Source organism: Pteropus vampyrus, unplaced genomic scaffold (genome assembly GCF_000151845.1).
Source record: "Pteropus vampyrus isolate Shadow unplaced genomic scaffold, Pvam_2.0 Scaffold58, whole genome shotgun sequence".
NCBI lineage: Eukaryota > Metazoa > Chordata > Mammalia > Chiroptera > Pteropodidae > Pteropus > Pteropus vampyrus.
The window spans coordinates 1,231,327-1,245,051 of record NW_011888839.1 but is presented as its reverse complement, the minus strand read 5'-3'; the positions used below and the strand labels follow the sequence as shown (position 1 = coordinate 1,245,051).

The window sequence follows — 13,725 nt, the reverse complement described above, 5'->3', positions numbered from 1 at the left end:
TCTTTTTCAGATTTAGCAGTTTGTGCCTATGAGTCCCATGGAGATAAAACCAAAATTGTAGCACTGAAACTAACCTAAACATGCTGCTGTGTAAGGAAGCATGTATGTTGGTCAAGCCTACCTCTGGAGAGTTCCCATGGACTAGGCTTGGTGGGCAGGTCACCAAAATTATAAGGAACACTCTAGCAATACAATGAGTTGCACATACCTTTCCTGCATCCACCAGTTTTGCAATATCATCTAGATATGGACCACTGGGCATGAAAAAGGCCCAGCGATAATGGACTCCTTGCCAGAAATGCTAAAAAGGGGGAAAAGAAAAAAGAAAAAAGACATGTCAAATACAGGAAAGGATAAAATTTGGCTAAAAACAAATTAAAGGAAAAGTACTTTCTGGATGACTAAGATAGACAAACTGAGTTCTCATTTCATGCTGATGCAATGAGCTGGATGTCCAGCACCTTGACACAGTGACTGACAGATAGCGGATGCTCCATAAATGTTTAATAAATAAGTGAACAAAGAAATATCCATGTGAACTTAGGCTTCCTCACTAAGCTGTGACAGATAAGCAAGTAAGCACAAGAAAGCTCTCCTTAAAATGACAGTCTCAGTAGTCATATATACTCAATTTCTTTACTATGAGAAATTAGGCTGAGACCTCTAGGCTTTCCCTACTAAGGTTTGAATAAAGCCCAGAGGCACCAGAAAAGAGCTTTTCACTTAATTCAAGATTTCTTTGGAGGCAATAAGGCAATATATGATTTTAGATAAGAAATCCAACCACAAACTTTTACTGGCTCTGAGAGTAAAAAGCCAGCTTTAAAGGCAAAACAAAGTATAAAGTTTCTTATGCATTGTAGCTGAGTCGTCCCCTACAGTTATAGCAAGTCCCAAGCCATCTAATCTATTATGGGACAAAATATCCCCAGGTGAAGATAAACAAAAATCCTACACTAAGAGGACTCATGACCACTCTACTAGCATACTCGCTTTTGTTACTCTTTATGTCAGAGGTAGGGTAGGCCACGATCAAAATAACAAGTGAGCTGAGGTTCTCCATGATACCTCAGTGGCCTGCCCAACTACACTTCATCAGATGTGAACTATCCGGAGGTAGTACGAGGTCAGCCAGCGCCGTGCTGCCTCCCTCCCCGCACCTGCCCACAACTACTGGGAGAGCTCAGATTTCTTTTCCCCGAGCTCACTATCTGCCTCACAGTCCCTTAGCATAATATAAGCTACTACCATGGCATGAAGCTGGCAAGTACAACGGAACGCCCCTGCTACTCCAGCTAAGGCACTTAACAGTTGTGTCATTTAGGTCAAGCTATTTCTTTCAGCCTGTTTCTTGGCCTGCAGAACAATGAAACTACCACCTAGCGCACAGGGTTGTTGGAAGAATTAAATGAGAATGTATGTAAAGTGCCTGATACATAGAAAATATTCAATAAATTTTTATTTATTGAGGAAAGCTTATTGAGAAAAGATTGGGGTAATATCAAATTAGAGTTTAAGACTGTGGAAAGAAAGACAATATCAAGCTGTTGTCTAGGCAGAGCTTTGCAACGGGTGTTCCAGGAATAGCTTACTGTTTGGTTGAGTGACCATATAGTTCAGTCTAACCTGGAACAACTGTGAGAATTAAAGGAGGCACCAGTAATAATTATCCCAGGACCAGAGATGCAAACAAAGCTAAGCTTACCCCAGAAGAGATGTGATGAGACGTGGATTCCCATCAGTCTTTGGGGTAGCTAGGTAGAACCTGCACTGGCAGAGTCTCCAGGTAGTTTGCTCTTGGCCCAGAGCAGTCTCAAAATGCTCTTCAAATACTATCATTTTCAATGAGTGTTCGAGCATGAAAGAGGTTGGGAAACACTGGTCTAGGTAACATACTTAAAAAAAAAAAATTCTGTTTGAAGGCTTATGTAGCTAGGTACCAGAAGCGCTGGTATAATTAACTAGGCCCCGAGCTTACAGGGGGCCCAGTTAATTATAATCACGGAAGACTTGTTCACGTTCTTCCCGCTAAGGTCTGGCCTTATAGACTATAATTAAAACATTCTAGGAATGTTTAGGGTTTTAAAGAAGGAACAGAAATAGTCACAACTGCCACATCTATAATTCTTTATAGCAGGTTGCCCTGTAAAGTAAAACTTTGGGTTAGCAACAGCAGAATTTTTATATTCTGCTCCATGGGGTCTGTGTATTTTTTCCAGGCCATTACAAGAGAGAGTAAACCAAAGCAGGCAAGAGAGCCTGAAGCATTACAATAAAGCTTTAACTGTGCACAGTCTCAGAAAGACATCAGAAACTACTTAAAAGGTTTCCACATGAGATTACCACTATCACCTTTCAAGCAAGGGGAAAGGTAAATGAAGAGAGCTATGCCCATTTTACTCTCAGAGGACAACTCTGAAAGTTAACATGTAAGAGGTTTCACTGGAGTACAAACTCTAAAATCTTATAGAAAACTTAAAATTATATTTTAAAGTATTTGGAAAGCCCTGGATTTTGTGAAAAGGGAAAGAAGAGATAAAGGACAGTTAAGATCCCTTTCTCTACCACAAAGCACCCTGCACAGTTTCTGGCTGCCACCTGAATCAAATAAAGAACCCCAGAGTACAGTGCTGGTTTGTTCATCTCTATTACCTATATGTGGTTCCTAAGAATTGAGTAGTGGTCTCCTCTATCGTGGCTCTCTAAGTATTCAGTTAGTACACAGGATTTGAGAGACCAAAGCCCTAAATTTCACCCCTAAAAGGTCCCAAACTAACTTCTAGAAAAAAGAAGAAGCTACAGATAATTATCAAGCCATTCATTTCACAAATATGGGTCAGTGTGGGCTGGCTGGACACAGTGACTCACAACCTTTGTGCCACAGAGGAACCTTCTACTGCTTTTTTCCTGAGACTAAAGTATTTTGTCTAATTAAAAACAAAAACAAAAAAACAAAAAAACAAACAAAAAAAAACAGAATCTATCTTCATTTTTGTGCATTACATTCCATTCCAACACTAATTCAGATTTTAAACTAATGATCTGTAATTACCACCAGTGTATAACTTGAAATTATATAAGCCTCTGTCACCACTGTGATGACAATAGGCTATCATGTTAAGTAGAGAGCAGACTCTCAAGCTCTGCTATCAATCCTGTAACTAAGGCTGATCTATGCTAGTCTCAAAGGCCCACCAGACACTGGATGTGTTCAGGTGGGTGACAGAACTCCTTATAGCCCTGGTAACGGTGGCCTTGCTAACAGTCAGGCTCAATGATCAAGTCTCGGAAACTCTCAGAATGCCATCAATGGCTAGTTTCTGATTCGCATGGGATATGAAGTATTCTGACAAGTTGATACAATTCCAGAAAAGGCATAATGGTTCTATTAGTCTTTGTAGCCTCACTGAAGTAAGAATGCAGTTTCCTTCAGGCTTTTGAAATTCAAAAAATGTCCATAGACTTCTAAAGGTCTGAAAGCCCCAGTCTGGGTATCACTGGCATATCCCAATCCTACAACCATAAAATCAGCTGCACACTGACTTCCTAAAGTTTCCACTTTCCTATACAAGAGACTATATGTATTAAGACTGGTGAAGACAGAAAGAGGACCATCAGGTATAGGCAAAAAAAAATCAGGTGTATCATATGCTAATAATAAAGGCTAACATTTAATAAGAGCCTTTTATGTACTCGGTATCATGCCAAGTTCTTCACATGGATTATCTCATTTAATCCTCATGCCATGCAGTAGAGCAGGTATCTTATTAGCCTCATTTTATAGTGCAGAATTGGGGCTTAGAGATATTAAGTGACTTGCACGGGGTCACACAGCTACTAAGTGAAGGCCAGAATTTGAACCCAGTCAGTGTGTGACTCTAGAGCCCATGCTTGTAGCCACTATGCTATGCTGACTCCATGATAAAAGAAATTGGCTAGGTGGAAACCAACTTCCAGAAGCATGAGGCACCTACTGGTTCTCACCAAGACTCTCCTCCCTACCTTTAATGTCTTAGAACCCACAGTGACACCTGTCTGTAACATGCCGTCTGCTATGCCCAATCGGTCCACGTTCAGGAGGAAAGGAGTCACCAAAGTCACATATGTGGCTCCTGACCATTTCTTGAGAAAATTTAGAGCCCATGTTTCGGTGGATCCACCAACATTATCAAGAATGAAATCAAACCTGGGAAGAAAGAAACAAATCAAGACATTCTTGTTAGTCTTTACCCAGGGCTCCAACCCCCTTCACGCCCATCAAATTTCAGTGACAGCTCACAAACTAAGTTGCTCTGCGCCATCCAGCAGAGGGGTGGCTACTTTGACAAAGGAGAAAGGGGCCTACCCACTTACTGGATCTCTGGCTTTTCTCCAAGGTAAGTAAAGTGCAACTGATGCTTTTGTCATAAAATCATATTATTTTCTAATACTTTAAGAATGACTTAAACAAGTGGTTCTTAACTGAGGGTGAGTACAGCCCTGCGGGGGACATATTAGGCAACGTCTAGAGACATTTCCAGTTGTCACAATTACGGAAAGTGGTGAGAAGAGGCTACTAGCATCGACAGGCCAGGGATGATGATAAACAGCCTACAATGCATAGAACAGCTCCTCACAACAAAAAATTATCCAGCCAAAATGTCAACAGTTGAGAAACTAAGGTTGCCAAGGTTTAGAAACCCTGACTCAAGCTTAATAGAAAACTGCAAAGTATCCATCCAATATAAGTCGAAGTATTCTTTAGTGCCCAGAAATACTGAGGTTGAAAGACAAGTATGTAAGGTTTTCACCGACAAGAATAATTTGCTTTTATTCTCTCCATAGTCAGAACTGCTTGTAGAAGCATCCTCTTCACCTTCTGGAATTTTCTTTTTTGGTTTCATGCACGGCATCAGGACAATGGATAAAGAAAAGTCAACAACCTGGTCTCAGTCTTTGATTCTGCTCTAACGTGCCAAGAAAATCCAGTCATAATAGAATCCACTGGAACTGACAGATATTCAACTCCTTAAAATCTAATCAAAAACCGCTATAATCACTACATTCTACTTAAAGGGGATAAAACCCAAAAAAGCTTGTAAACACTTTTAAACACTTGGAAACAAAGATTTATTTAGAGAATGCATGCTTATTAATTAAGCAAATTAATAAATAAATTCCTTTGTGGTAAATTCTTTTTCTCTTCTAAATTCATCTGGATGAAGTCAAATGCTGAAGCTTCTAAAACCAGCTTTGACCAACTTTGTGGATCTTGAGTCTTTCAAGGGACTAAAACTAAAAGAAGGGCAAATAAAAATTGAAGAATATGAGTGCAGGAGAATGACCTTACTAGAAGACTATTCTCATCAGAAAATAGAAAATTCTTTTTATGAATTTAAGTTTCTATAGTTTCTGCTTTTAAGTTTCTACTTCCTTCCCAAATTTTAAATAAACAAATATGATATTTATTTTAAATAACAAAGGCAACCTGATATTATAGAACAGGCACTGTGTGGAAAAGGCTGGAGACCAGGTTGTAGACCCAGCTCTCCCACCAATGATTAAGTGGCATGACCTTGAGCATGCAAAAGCTCATAAATCCTCAGCCCCTGATTTTCTCTACTATAACATGATAGAGTTGGATGGAAGATTTCAAAGGCCTTTCTTGCTGTAAAATTCTAAGATTCAAATCTAAAAGCTGTGACTTAGAAGGAGCAACAAACTTATTCTAAGTGGATTTAGGTGCCAAACTCTAGGCAGATGTTACAAAGATCAATTTTAACTAACGCTGTCAAAAAAAAAAAGTAATGGCCTGCATTTGTAACCCAGTGAGGTTCCCCTAATGGAAAAGAGCAAGCAAAAAGAGCAAGACCAATGCCTCAGAGGCATTTTTAAACCACCCCATCTAAAACAGACTCCTCCTCAATCATTTGTTTTCCTTTTCCTGCATCACGGTGTTCTTGAGAGCACTAGCCACTGACACCTTCTTGACTAGAATATAAGCCCCATGAAAAGGGAATCTGTCTTGTTCACCACTGATCTGCACCCTGTGTTTAGAACACTGTCTGGCAAGAGTAGATGCTTTGTGAACAGTTGAAGGAATCACCAGTCAGCTGGCTGCTCTGGGGTATACCACCATACTACTTTTGGGAGTTGGGGGTGCTGGCTCAAAAGGCTAGGCAGTCGAATAGGGGCCCCTTTTTTTTTTTTTTTTTTTTTACCCCTTGAAATTTTCTTTTTCCCCAAGTTGGGCAGGATTGTTTGGTTTTTGAAACTTGCCCAAAGGAAAAAAGAAAAAGAAAAACCTTTGAAAAAGCAGCAGCAAAACAGCCTTCCAAATACTCCTCAGTTATGTTTTCAGTTTCAGCTTTGACTTAGCCAGATGAAGACCGATTAATAAGCACCCCCTCTACTTCTGGTTGGGCTACAGTCAGGATCAGCAGGGATCAGACAGCACTCTTGAATCTGCTCCTGTCTGGTGTATTAGGCCAAACCACTGCCTGGCATAGATGCACCGAAAACAGTCACACTGCTCCCATTACCATATTTACGCTGCCACTGTTTCTCTGAAGCCCATATTAAGCCAAAACACTAAAAGCATGTTTAATGCTAATCATATATTCTCATGCAATGCTCTATATTCTTCCTGTGTTGACAGATGCCACTGAAGGGAACAAACTTCCAATTTTGCCTTCAGATATCTTACAACCATGCAATAAAAGTTAAAATAAAAATTAGCAAAAGACCATGTAAGCAAAATATTTTTTTTAGTACATACCACATTATGCTACTGTGCTGTGTTAACATCTGGAATTAAAACAGAAGCCAACATAAATGACTTTCTAATGACATGAAGTGTTTTCACAGATTCTTCTCTAAGATTCTGATATGACTGTAAGGCCACCAAACCATCTCAGGTTTGCATTATCAACTGTTCCTGTTCCCACCTTCTCAATGTGAAAACTGTTTTAATACATACCGTTTTAAAGATTTCAACTGCTCTTCCACATTTCCAGATTTGTAATCAATTATATCATCTGCCCCAAGCTTCCTTACAAGTTCACTGGCATCCTGAGAGCAAACTGCTGTCACATGAGCATCCCATGCTTTCATTACCTGTCAAAAAATGAAAATAAAAAAGGGACAGGAAAGTAGAAAACTGACTGCATTTAAAAATAATTGGCACCATGTGTACATATATCAACTTAATGTCTAGAGAACTCTACGTGCTTCGCCTTAAGAACTACAGGAAGCCATCTGTCAGAGACTAGTAAAAATGATTAAACTTTTGTTCACTAAGATAACTCTAAGAAATAGATCTCATTTTCCCTGGAAGAGGCAGCTGGTCGCCTTGCTGTCATGAAGTTATAACCAATACAATTAGAGAAGGGCTTGATGCCTCACCGGTATCAGAAAAGACAGGAGATGATAGCCTCAAGTTTACTGCTCTCAGTGATGACAAAGGTAAATGGCCAAAAACAAACAAAAGAAGTTTTTGGAAAAATGACAATTTTACAGGTGTCTAGAACATAAAAATGCAACATCTCTTCATCTGCATCTCCAGTAAGTATTAGTACAGTCTTCAGTCAGATTGCTTGTTTCAAAGCAACTAGTTATCAGTACTAGGTAATAAATGAAAAGGTGCTTTTAAAAAGGGAAGAAAATATGGACATTTTATTTTTAAACACGGATTACCTTTGGACTAAAAACAACTAAATAAATAGTCCCCAAGATTTAAAAAGCAGATGCCTTATATTTTAAAATAATAAGGAATAAATAGTCTTAAAAATCTAAATTGTAACGTTATTCAGGATTAAGTATCCAGAAAGCGTCCTGCTCTAATTGCTATAATTATTTCTATAATAACAATTTTATAGAATTAAAAGGGAAGCATTATCAACCTATTTGAGAAGAATTACTTGAAGTTCATTGAGAAACTTTTGTACTGATAGTTATAGATCATAAGAGATTGGCTGTTTTCTTCATCCTGCCTGAGTATCAGTGTCCTGAGCTTCCTTCCTTAAGTTGCAAAGGTTCCCCAGTATATAAGAGATCTGTGTTTGTTTTGTTCACTACTAAATCCCCACTCAGTGGCACACATAGGTGCTAATAAAATAGCTGTTAAACACAAAAAATAAAGGATTTTAAAATCATTCATAATCTTATCTAACTTCTCATTTTTAAGATCAATACTGGCCAAGGGTTTATATGCTCTGGAAATCTGAAGGGAATTAAAATATTTAAGAGTCATACCACGTATAATTTACGATGTTTATGAGATGCAAACAGAGACACTTGAGTATAATGACATGTTGATTTAAACAGCAAGTCCCAAACCAAATTCAAATATGAAGAATATAATCCAAGATGAATATCTGGTATCTAATATATATATTGTTTTTAATATATTCTTTTTTTATCCAGCATCTAATATTAAAAAACTCTTGAGAAAAAAGGAAAATTATGTTCTAAGTGCCTACATTTAATATGTGTTTTCTTTAAATAGTATTAAATCCTCAGGAAGAATTTGTCACAGGTTGAAACAGTTCAATAAATTTTTTTCCAAATTTCTTGTTTTTCCTCTCCCACTTAGATCTAGTATCTCTGAAGGCCACTAAATGGTTTTAAAGACAGCTTTACCTTTTTAAAAAAGAAGGCAGACACAACTCAGAGACGGAAAGCCTACAGCCATTCCAAAAGCTTTTCCATGTGCACTGGCCCAACACAAGCTCCACCCTCCCTCCAAAAATCATCACTTCCTTACATTTATAGTAATCACCGCCTTACATTTTAAAATGTTTTGTCACCCAATTATGTATTCCCTAGACACCATAGTTCAGTCTTGTGCATTTTTTAAATATTATGTCTTCTTTTAAGTCTGTTTTCAAACTATAGGTTCCTCTTTTATGCCTTAACTTTCTTATAATGTATCTATGAAAGAATCTGGGCCATTTAACCTGCCACAGTGTGGAATTTCTTATTGTACACTCAGGGGGCAGTTCCACATGCTGTTCTGTCCTCTGTATTTTCTGTTTCAATCCCTTTAGCAAGAATATGGATAAGTGTCTGGCAAAATGATAGGCACATCATGTCTGGCTGTTGCTCTTTTTATTGTCTTAGCAGGTGGTTTCAAGGGAATAATGTTCTATCTCTTTTTATTTAGTTGTTGGAATAGTTTTATAAAGAAACACTTTTGTTTAGTTCATATAATAAAGGCAAGACAAATAATTGTTTCCCTTAATCAGTTTATGAGTCAGTTCCCCACTATCTTCTAAAAGTGACCACTTTTTAAAAATATATATCATCTTGGGTGGGATGGGCTCTTGGCCATGTCTTGGAGCCCCATTGTTGGGCCCTAGTCCAGGGTTCCGGCAGTGCATGAGGCAAGATGTTGAGGCGCAGCTTGGAAAACCGGGATGCTCAAAGCAAACAACTGCAAGATGCTGTAACAAATGCAGAGAAGCATTTGTGAGAGCTGTGCCTAATCTTTGCTGTTTAAGTATGGAAAACTGCCAGACGGCGAGATAAAGTAGATGTCCTGGTGAATGAAATCACAGAGACTCCAAGTTTAAAGTAGGGTCTGAAAAACTTTGCTGATGAGTTTGCCAAACTTCAGGATTATCAACAAGCAGAAGTTGGAAGACTTGAAGCCAAAGTTGTTGAACCACTGAAAGCTTATGGAACCATTGTAAAAATGAAACAAGATGACCTCAAAGCAACACTAAAAGCAAGGAATTGAGAGGCTATAAACAGTTAACTCAGAAGAACACATCGGTGAAACTCTTCTGATCCACATGCTATTTCAGAGGCAGTAACAAATTACAGAGAGCTACAATGGACACTACCCAAACAACTTGTCATCTGGAGGAAACTACTGGCAATTTTTAAAAGCAGAAAATAAAGGACATAAAAACTATCTCTTCGGAATTAATCAATATTGAAATGCTATCTCATGGTAAGTCTACACTGCTGCCTACCAAACTATAGAAAAGATTGAAGATTTAGAGATCTTCTGAAAATCTGTGTATCCACCAGATTATTCATCTAGTTTAGACACTATTAAGCACAAATTCAAAATCTATTCTTCAGAGATCACTGTCTGAAGTGTGTATCTAGGACAGGACAGGTATCCATTGTCAACTAAGAAAGGATCAACAAGCAGATGAGGAGGAGGAGGATGAAGACTTAGAAGTAAAAGAAGAAAATTAATTTTCTTAAGTAAACTTCTCATTTCCATTTTTATCTTAATGACTTGGAATCCAGAATTACTAAATTGTAAAACTTTATACTGGTTTGATACATTAGATCTCAAAATGTAAAATAAATAAAAATATATAATCATGAACTCATGGATTCAAATATATTTGAAGGGTATCAATCCACTGAATAACTGAAGCTCAAACTGTCATATATTTGGGAGTTTCTTCAAGTTGACTCCCGAGTCTTTTTGACATGACTCAACTAATCTTTGAGAGTTTCCTTGCTGAGTTTCCAGGCTCATTCTTTACATTTGGTGCCCTAGATCTGGAACCTACCATTTCTCCAAGAAGCTCTGCATTTTTAGTTAGCAGTGATATATCAAGAGATAGCTGTACATACACATGTACACAAAATACCTCTTGAGTTCATATTGACACTTCCAATTCAAATTCAAGACTACAAAGCTTTTACTTAACCTCTTTTCTGTTATATCTGTTATCTCTTTTCTTCCACACCTAAAATTCTGGTTATCAAAGATACAGAGGATGACAGAATTAAAATATGCCGTAAATACTCATTTATTTTATTGTACATTACACACATAATAGTCTCTGAACAATAATACCAATATCACTATCAATATGATTAATGAAAGCATTAAAATAATTTTAATATATGCTCTATTTTCCCCTTTATAAAAAAGTTATGCTATATTTATCTTGTTAGAGCATATGGCTGCTACACACTATACTCCCTCTAAGCCCTCATTTAGTTTTAGTTCTACAGATAACTACTTTTACCAATTACCACCAGTCCTTAATTCGATGTCTCTCTAGTCATTTAAGTTGTCAAAAGCTCATTCTCTAGTCGATTTCTCAGAGAGGGATCAGAAGAACAGATTGCCCACATTCTTGCATGTAATTAAGTTTGTATGTGTCCTTTATACATGAAGGCCAGTTTGGCCGTATATAAAATTCTTAGCATACTCTTCTGCAAGTGTCTTAGATGTGTTAAGACATTATCTTTCCCCTGGCATTAAAGCATTGCTGTCAAAAAGTCTGATGATAATCTAATTTTACTTCTCTTCTAAGATATATGTTCTTTTTTTTAGATGTCCCAAGGATTTTTTTTAAGGCCAATAATTTTATTAGAGTTTTCCTTGATATTGCTTTTTAAGTCCATGTTCTGAGTTTGATAAGTGCTATGATCATTTAATATGTAGTTGAAAATCATTTAATTTCAAGATAGTAGGAAAGTTTCTTGAATTATAGATTTTAGCATTTGTTCTAGCCCCTTGTTTCAGTTTTCTTCTTCAGAGACTCCTATTATCCATATATCAAAATCTTTCCTGTCTTCAATATTTGACACTTTCTCTTGATGTTTTTAAGTTTCTTCTATAATTTAAATTTTTCCTGTTTACACATTCTATTTCTATTTAGGCAGTATTATTATTATCATTGCCAAATGATTTTTTCATTTATTTTTATTTTTTTCTGAGTTTTTCCAATTTCAACTTATTTTGTTCTTTCATGTCTTTAATGGTATTTTTTTTGCTTATTTTGAAATTACAGGTTATTTGATCTGTTTTGTGGGTACATTTTTCTGACATGTTTTCATTATAGATATTACTGTACTCTATTCATTTTTCTTATAACAACTCTGCATGGGATTTAACCTTGATACTTTCTTATTACTCAATGTTTTTATTAAAATATGTTTGTTGTAAAATACAACACGCAGAAAAAAGTACCTGGAATATAAACGTACAGCTTACCAAATTATTACATATACTATTGTATCATTCAAGATTAAGAACTAGATCACTATCCATGCCACTGAGCCTTACTTTCCCCCTCCCAATCAAAACCCCCTCAATCCCTTAGAAGTAATAACTATGGAGCTTTTAATATAACCTTTAAAAGAAAAAAAGTTTTACTTCCTAGGTAGGTATCCTTAAACACTATTGTTTAGTTTCATCTATTCTTGAGTGTCATTCAAGGTTATAGTCTACTTTTGTATCTAATGTCTTTCACTAACATTCTGCTTGTGAGATTCATCTACCTCATTGTATGCAACTACAGTTTGTTTTCATGACTGTATAATATTCCAGTGTAAGACTATATATCACAATTTACTTATCCATTGTACTGTTGATAGACGTCAAGTTGTTTCCAGTTGGGGGATAATATCTGTAATTCTGATACATATCTTTTGGTGAACATGCATGTATATCTACACAATACATTTTTGAGAGCAGAATTGTTGGGTTGCTATAGGGCAATTTCTATTCAGATTTAGCAGATGATGTCAAATGACTTTCCTAAGTGGTTATATCAATTTACACACTATCCAGCAAGGTAAAATATTTCTCATCCCCTTCTACCTTCCCTCGCTCTTTTCCTTTCTTCCATTTACTTATTCATTAATTCATATTGAACAACGGTCTCTGGATTAGATCTTAGTCTTTTGGGGCTGCTATAACAAAATTCCACAGACTGTGTGGCTTATAAACAACAGAAATATATTTCTCACAGTTCTAAAGACTGGAAGTCCCAGATCAAGGCACCAGCATGGCTGCTTTCTATAGAAAGCCCTCTTCCTGGTTCATAGCCAGGGACTTCTCTTTGTGTCTTCACATGGTAGAAGGGTTAGGGAGCTCTACTGCACCTCTTTTAAAAAGGGCATTAATCTCATTCATGAAGACTCTGCCCTTATGACCTAATCATCTCTCAAAGGTCCCACTTCCTAAAACAATCACATTTAGGCATTAAAACTTCAAAATATGAATTGTGGAGGGCAACTATTCAGACCACAACAGTCTCTAATGGTGAATTAAAAAAAAGTTAACATATGTATCTCTTAAGAGTCCTCTCCCCTATCCCCTAATTCAGTGAGCAGATGAATGGGAAATTCCAGCACTATGTGGATCCTCAAAAGGCCTCATATGAGGTACAGCACCCAAATTCTCCCTCTTAGAAAGGAAGAGCCTCTGAGTATGCTCACTAGCCCCATATTTGGGAAAGGGCCTCTTCCTTCATATTGAGATATATTTAATCCAGGCCCTATCCCCAGGAGCCAGCCAGTTAAATATTCGACCACAATGGGAGCAGCCACTAGGTGCTGTCCTATTCTTGAAGGCTCAGACCATTGCTCGTTTTTTTTTGTTGTTTTTTTTTTTTAATTTTGTTGAGGTAAAATTTACACAACATAAAATTCACTGTTTTAACAATTTTAAAGTGTACAATTGAGTGGCTCTTAGTACATTCAGTGTTTTGAAACCATCACCACTGTCTAATTCCAGAACATTTTCCTCAAACCAAAAATAAACCCACGCCCCTAAGCTGTCCTTCCCTATTCCCTCCTCCCTCCAGGCCCTAGCAACCACTATTCTGCTTTCTGTCTCTGCGAATTTGCCTCTTCTGGACATGACATAAATGTAGTCATATAAGATGTGACCTTTTGTGTCTGGATTCTTTCACTTAGCATCATGTTTTAAAGGTTTATCCATGTTATATCATGCTTCTATCAGAACTTCATTCCTTTTTA

At 37.1% G+C, this 13,725-nt stretch overlaps 1 protein-coding gene and 1 pseudogene across 3 annotated transcripts in view; one reads left to right on the top strand and one right to left on the bottom strand.

Annotated features, from left to right (window-relative positions):
• The window catches only part of RTN4IP1 (reticulon 4 interacting protein 1), a 45,947-nt gene that overhangs the window by 9,511 nt on the left and 22,711 nt on the right, over positions 1 to 13,725 (bottom strand). For 2 of the 3 annotated variants that reach the window (XM_011360698.2, XM_023530926.1), the window contains exons 6-8: positions 6,959 to 7,095; positions 4,003 to 4,186; positions 209 to 301 (exon numbers count right to left, since the gene is read on the bottom strand). In XM_011360698.2, the coding sequence (XP_011359000.1) occupies positions 209 to 301; positions 4,003 to 4,186; positions 6,959 to 7,095 (414 nt within the window). The remainder of the gene's footprint in view (positions 1 to 208; positions 302 to 4,002; positions 4,187 to 6,958; positions 7,096 to 13,725) is intronic. The other variant, XM_011360699.2, reaches the window with a different exon arrangement.
• Positions 7,713 to 10,412, top strand: LOC111740108 (annotated as a pseudogene).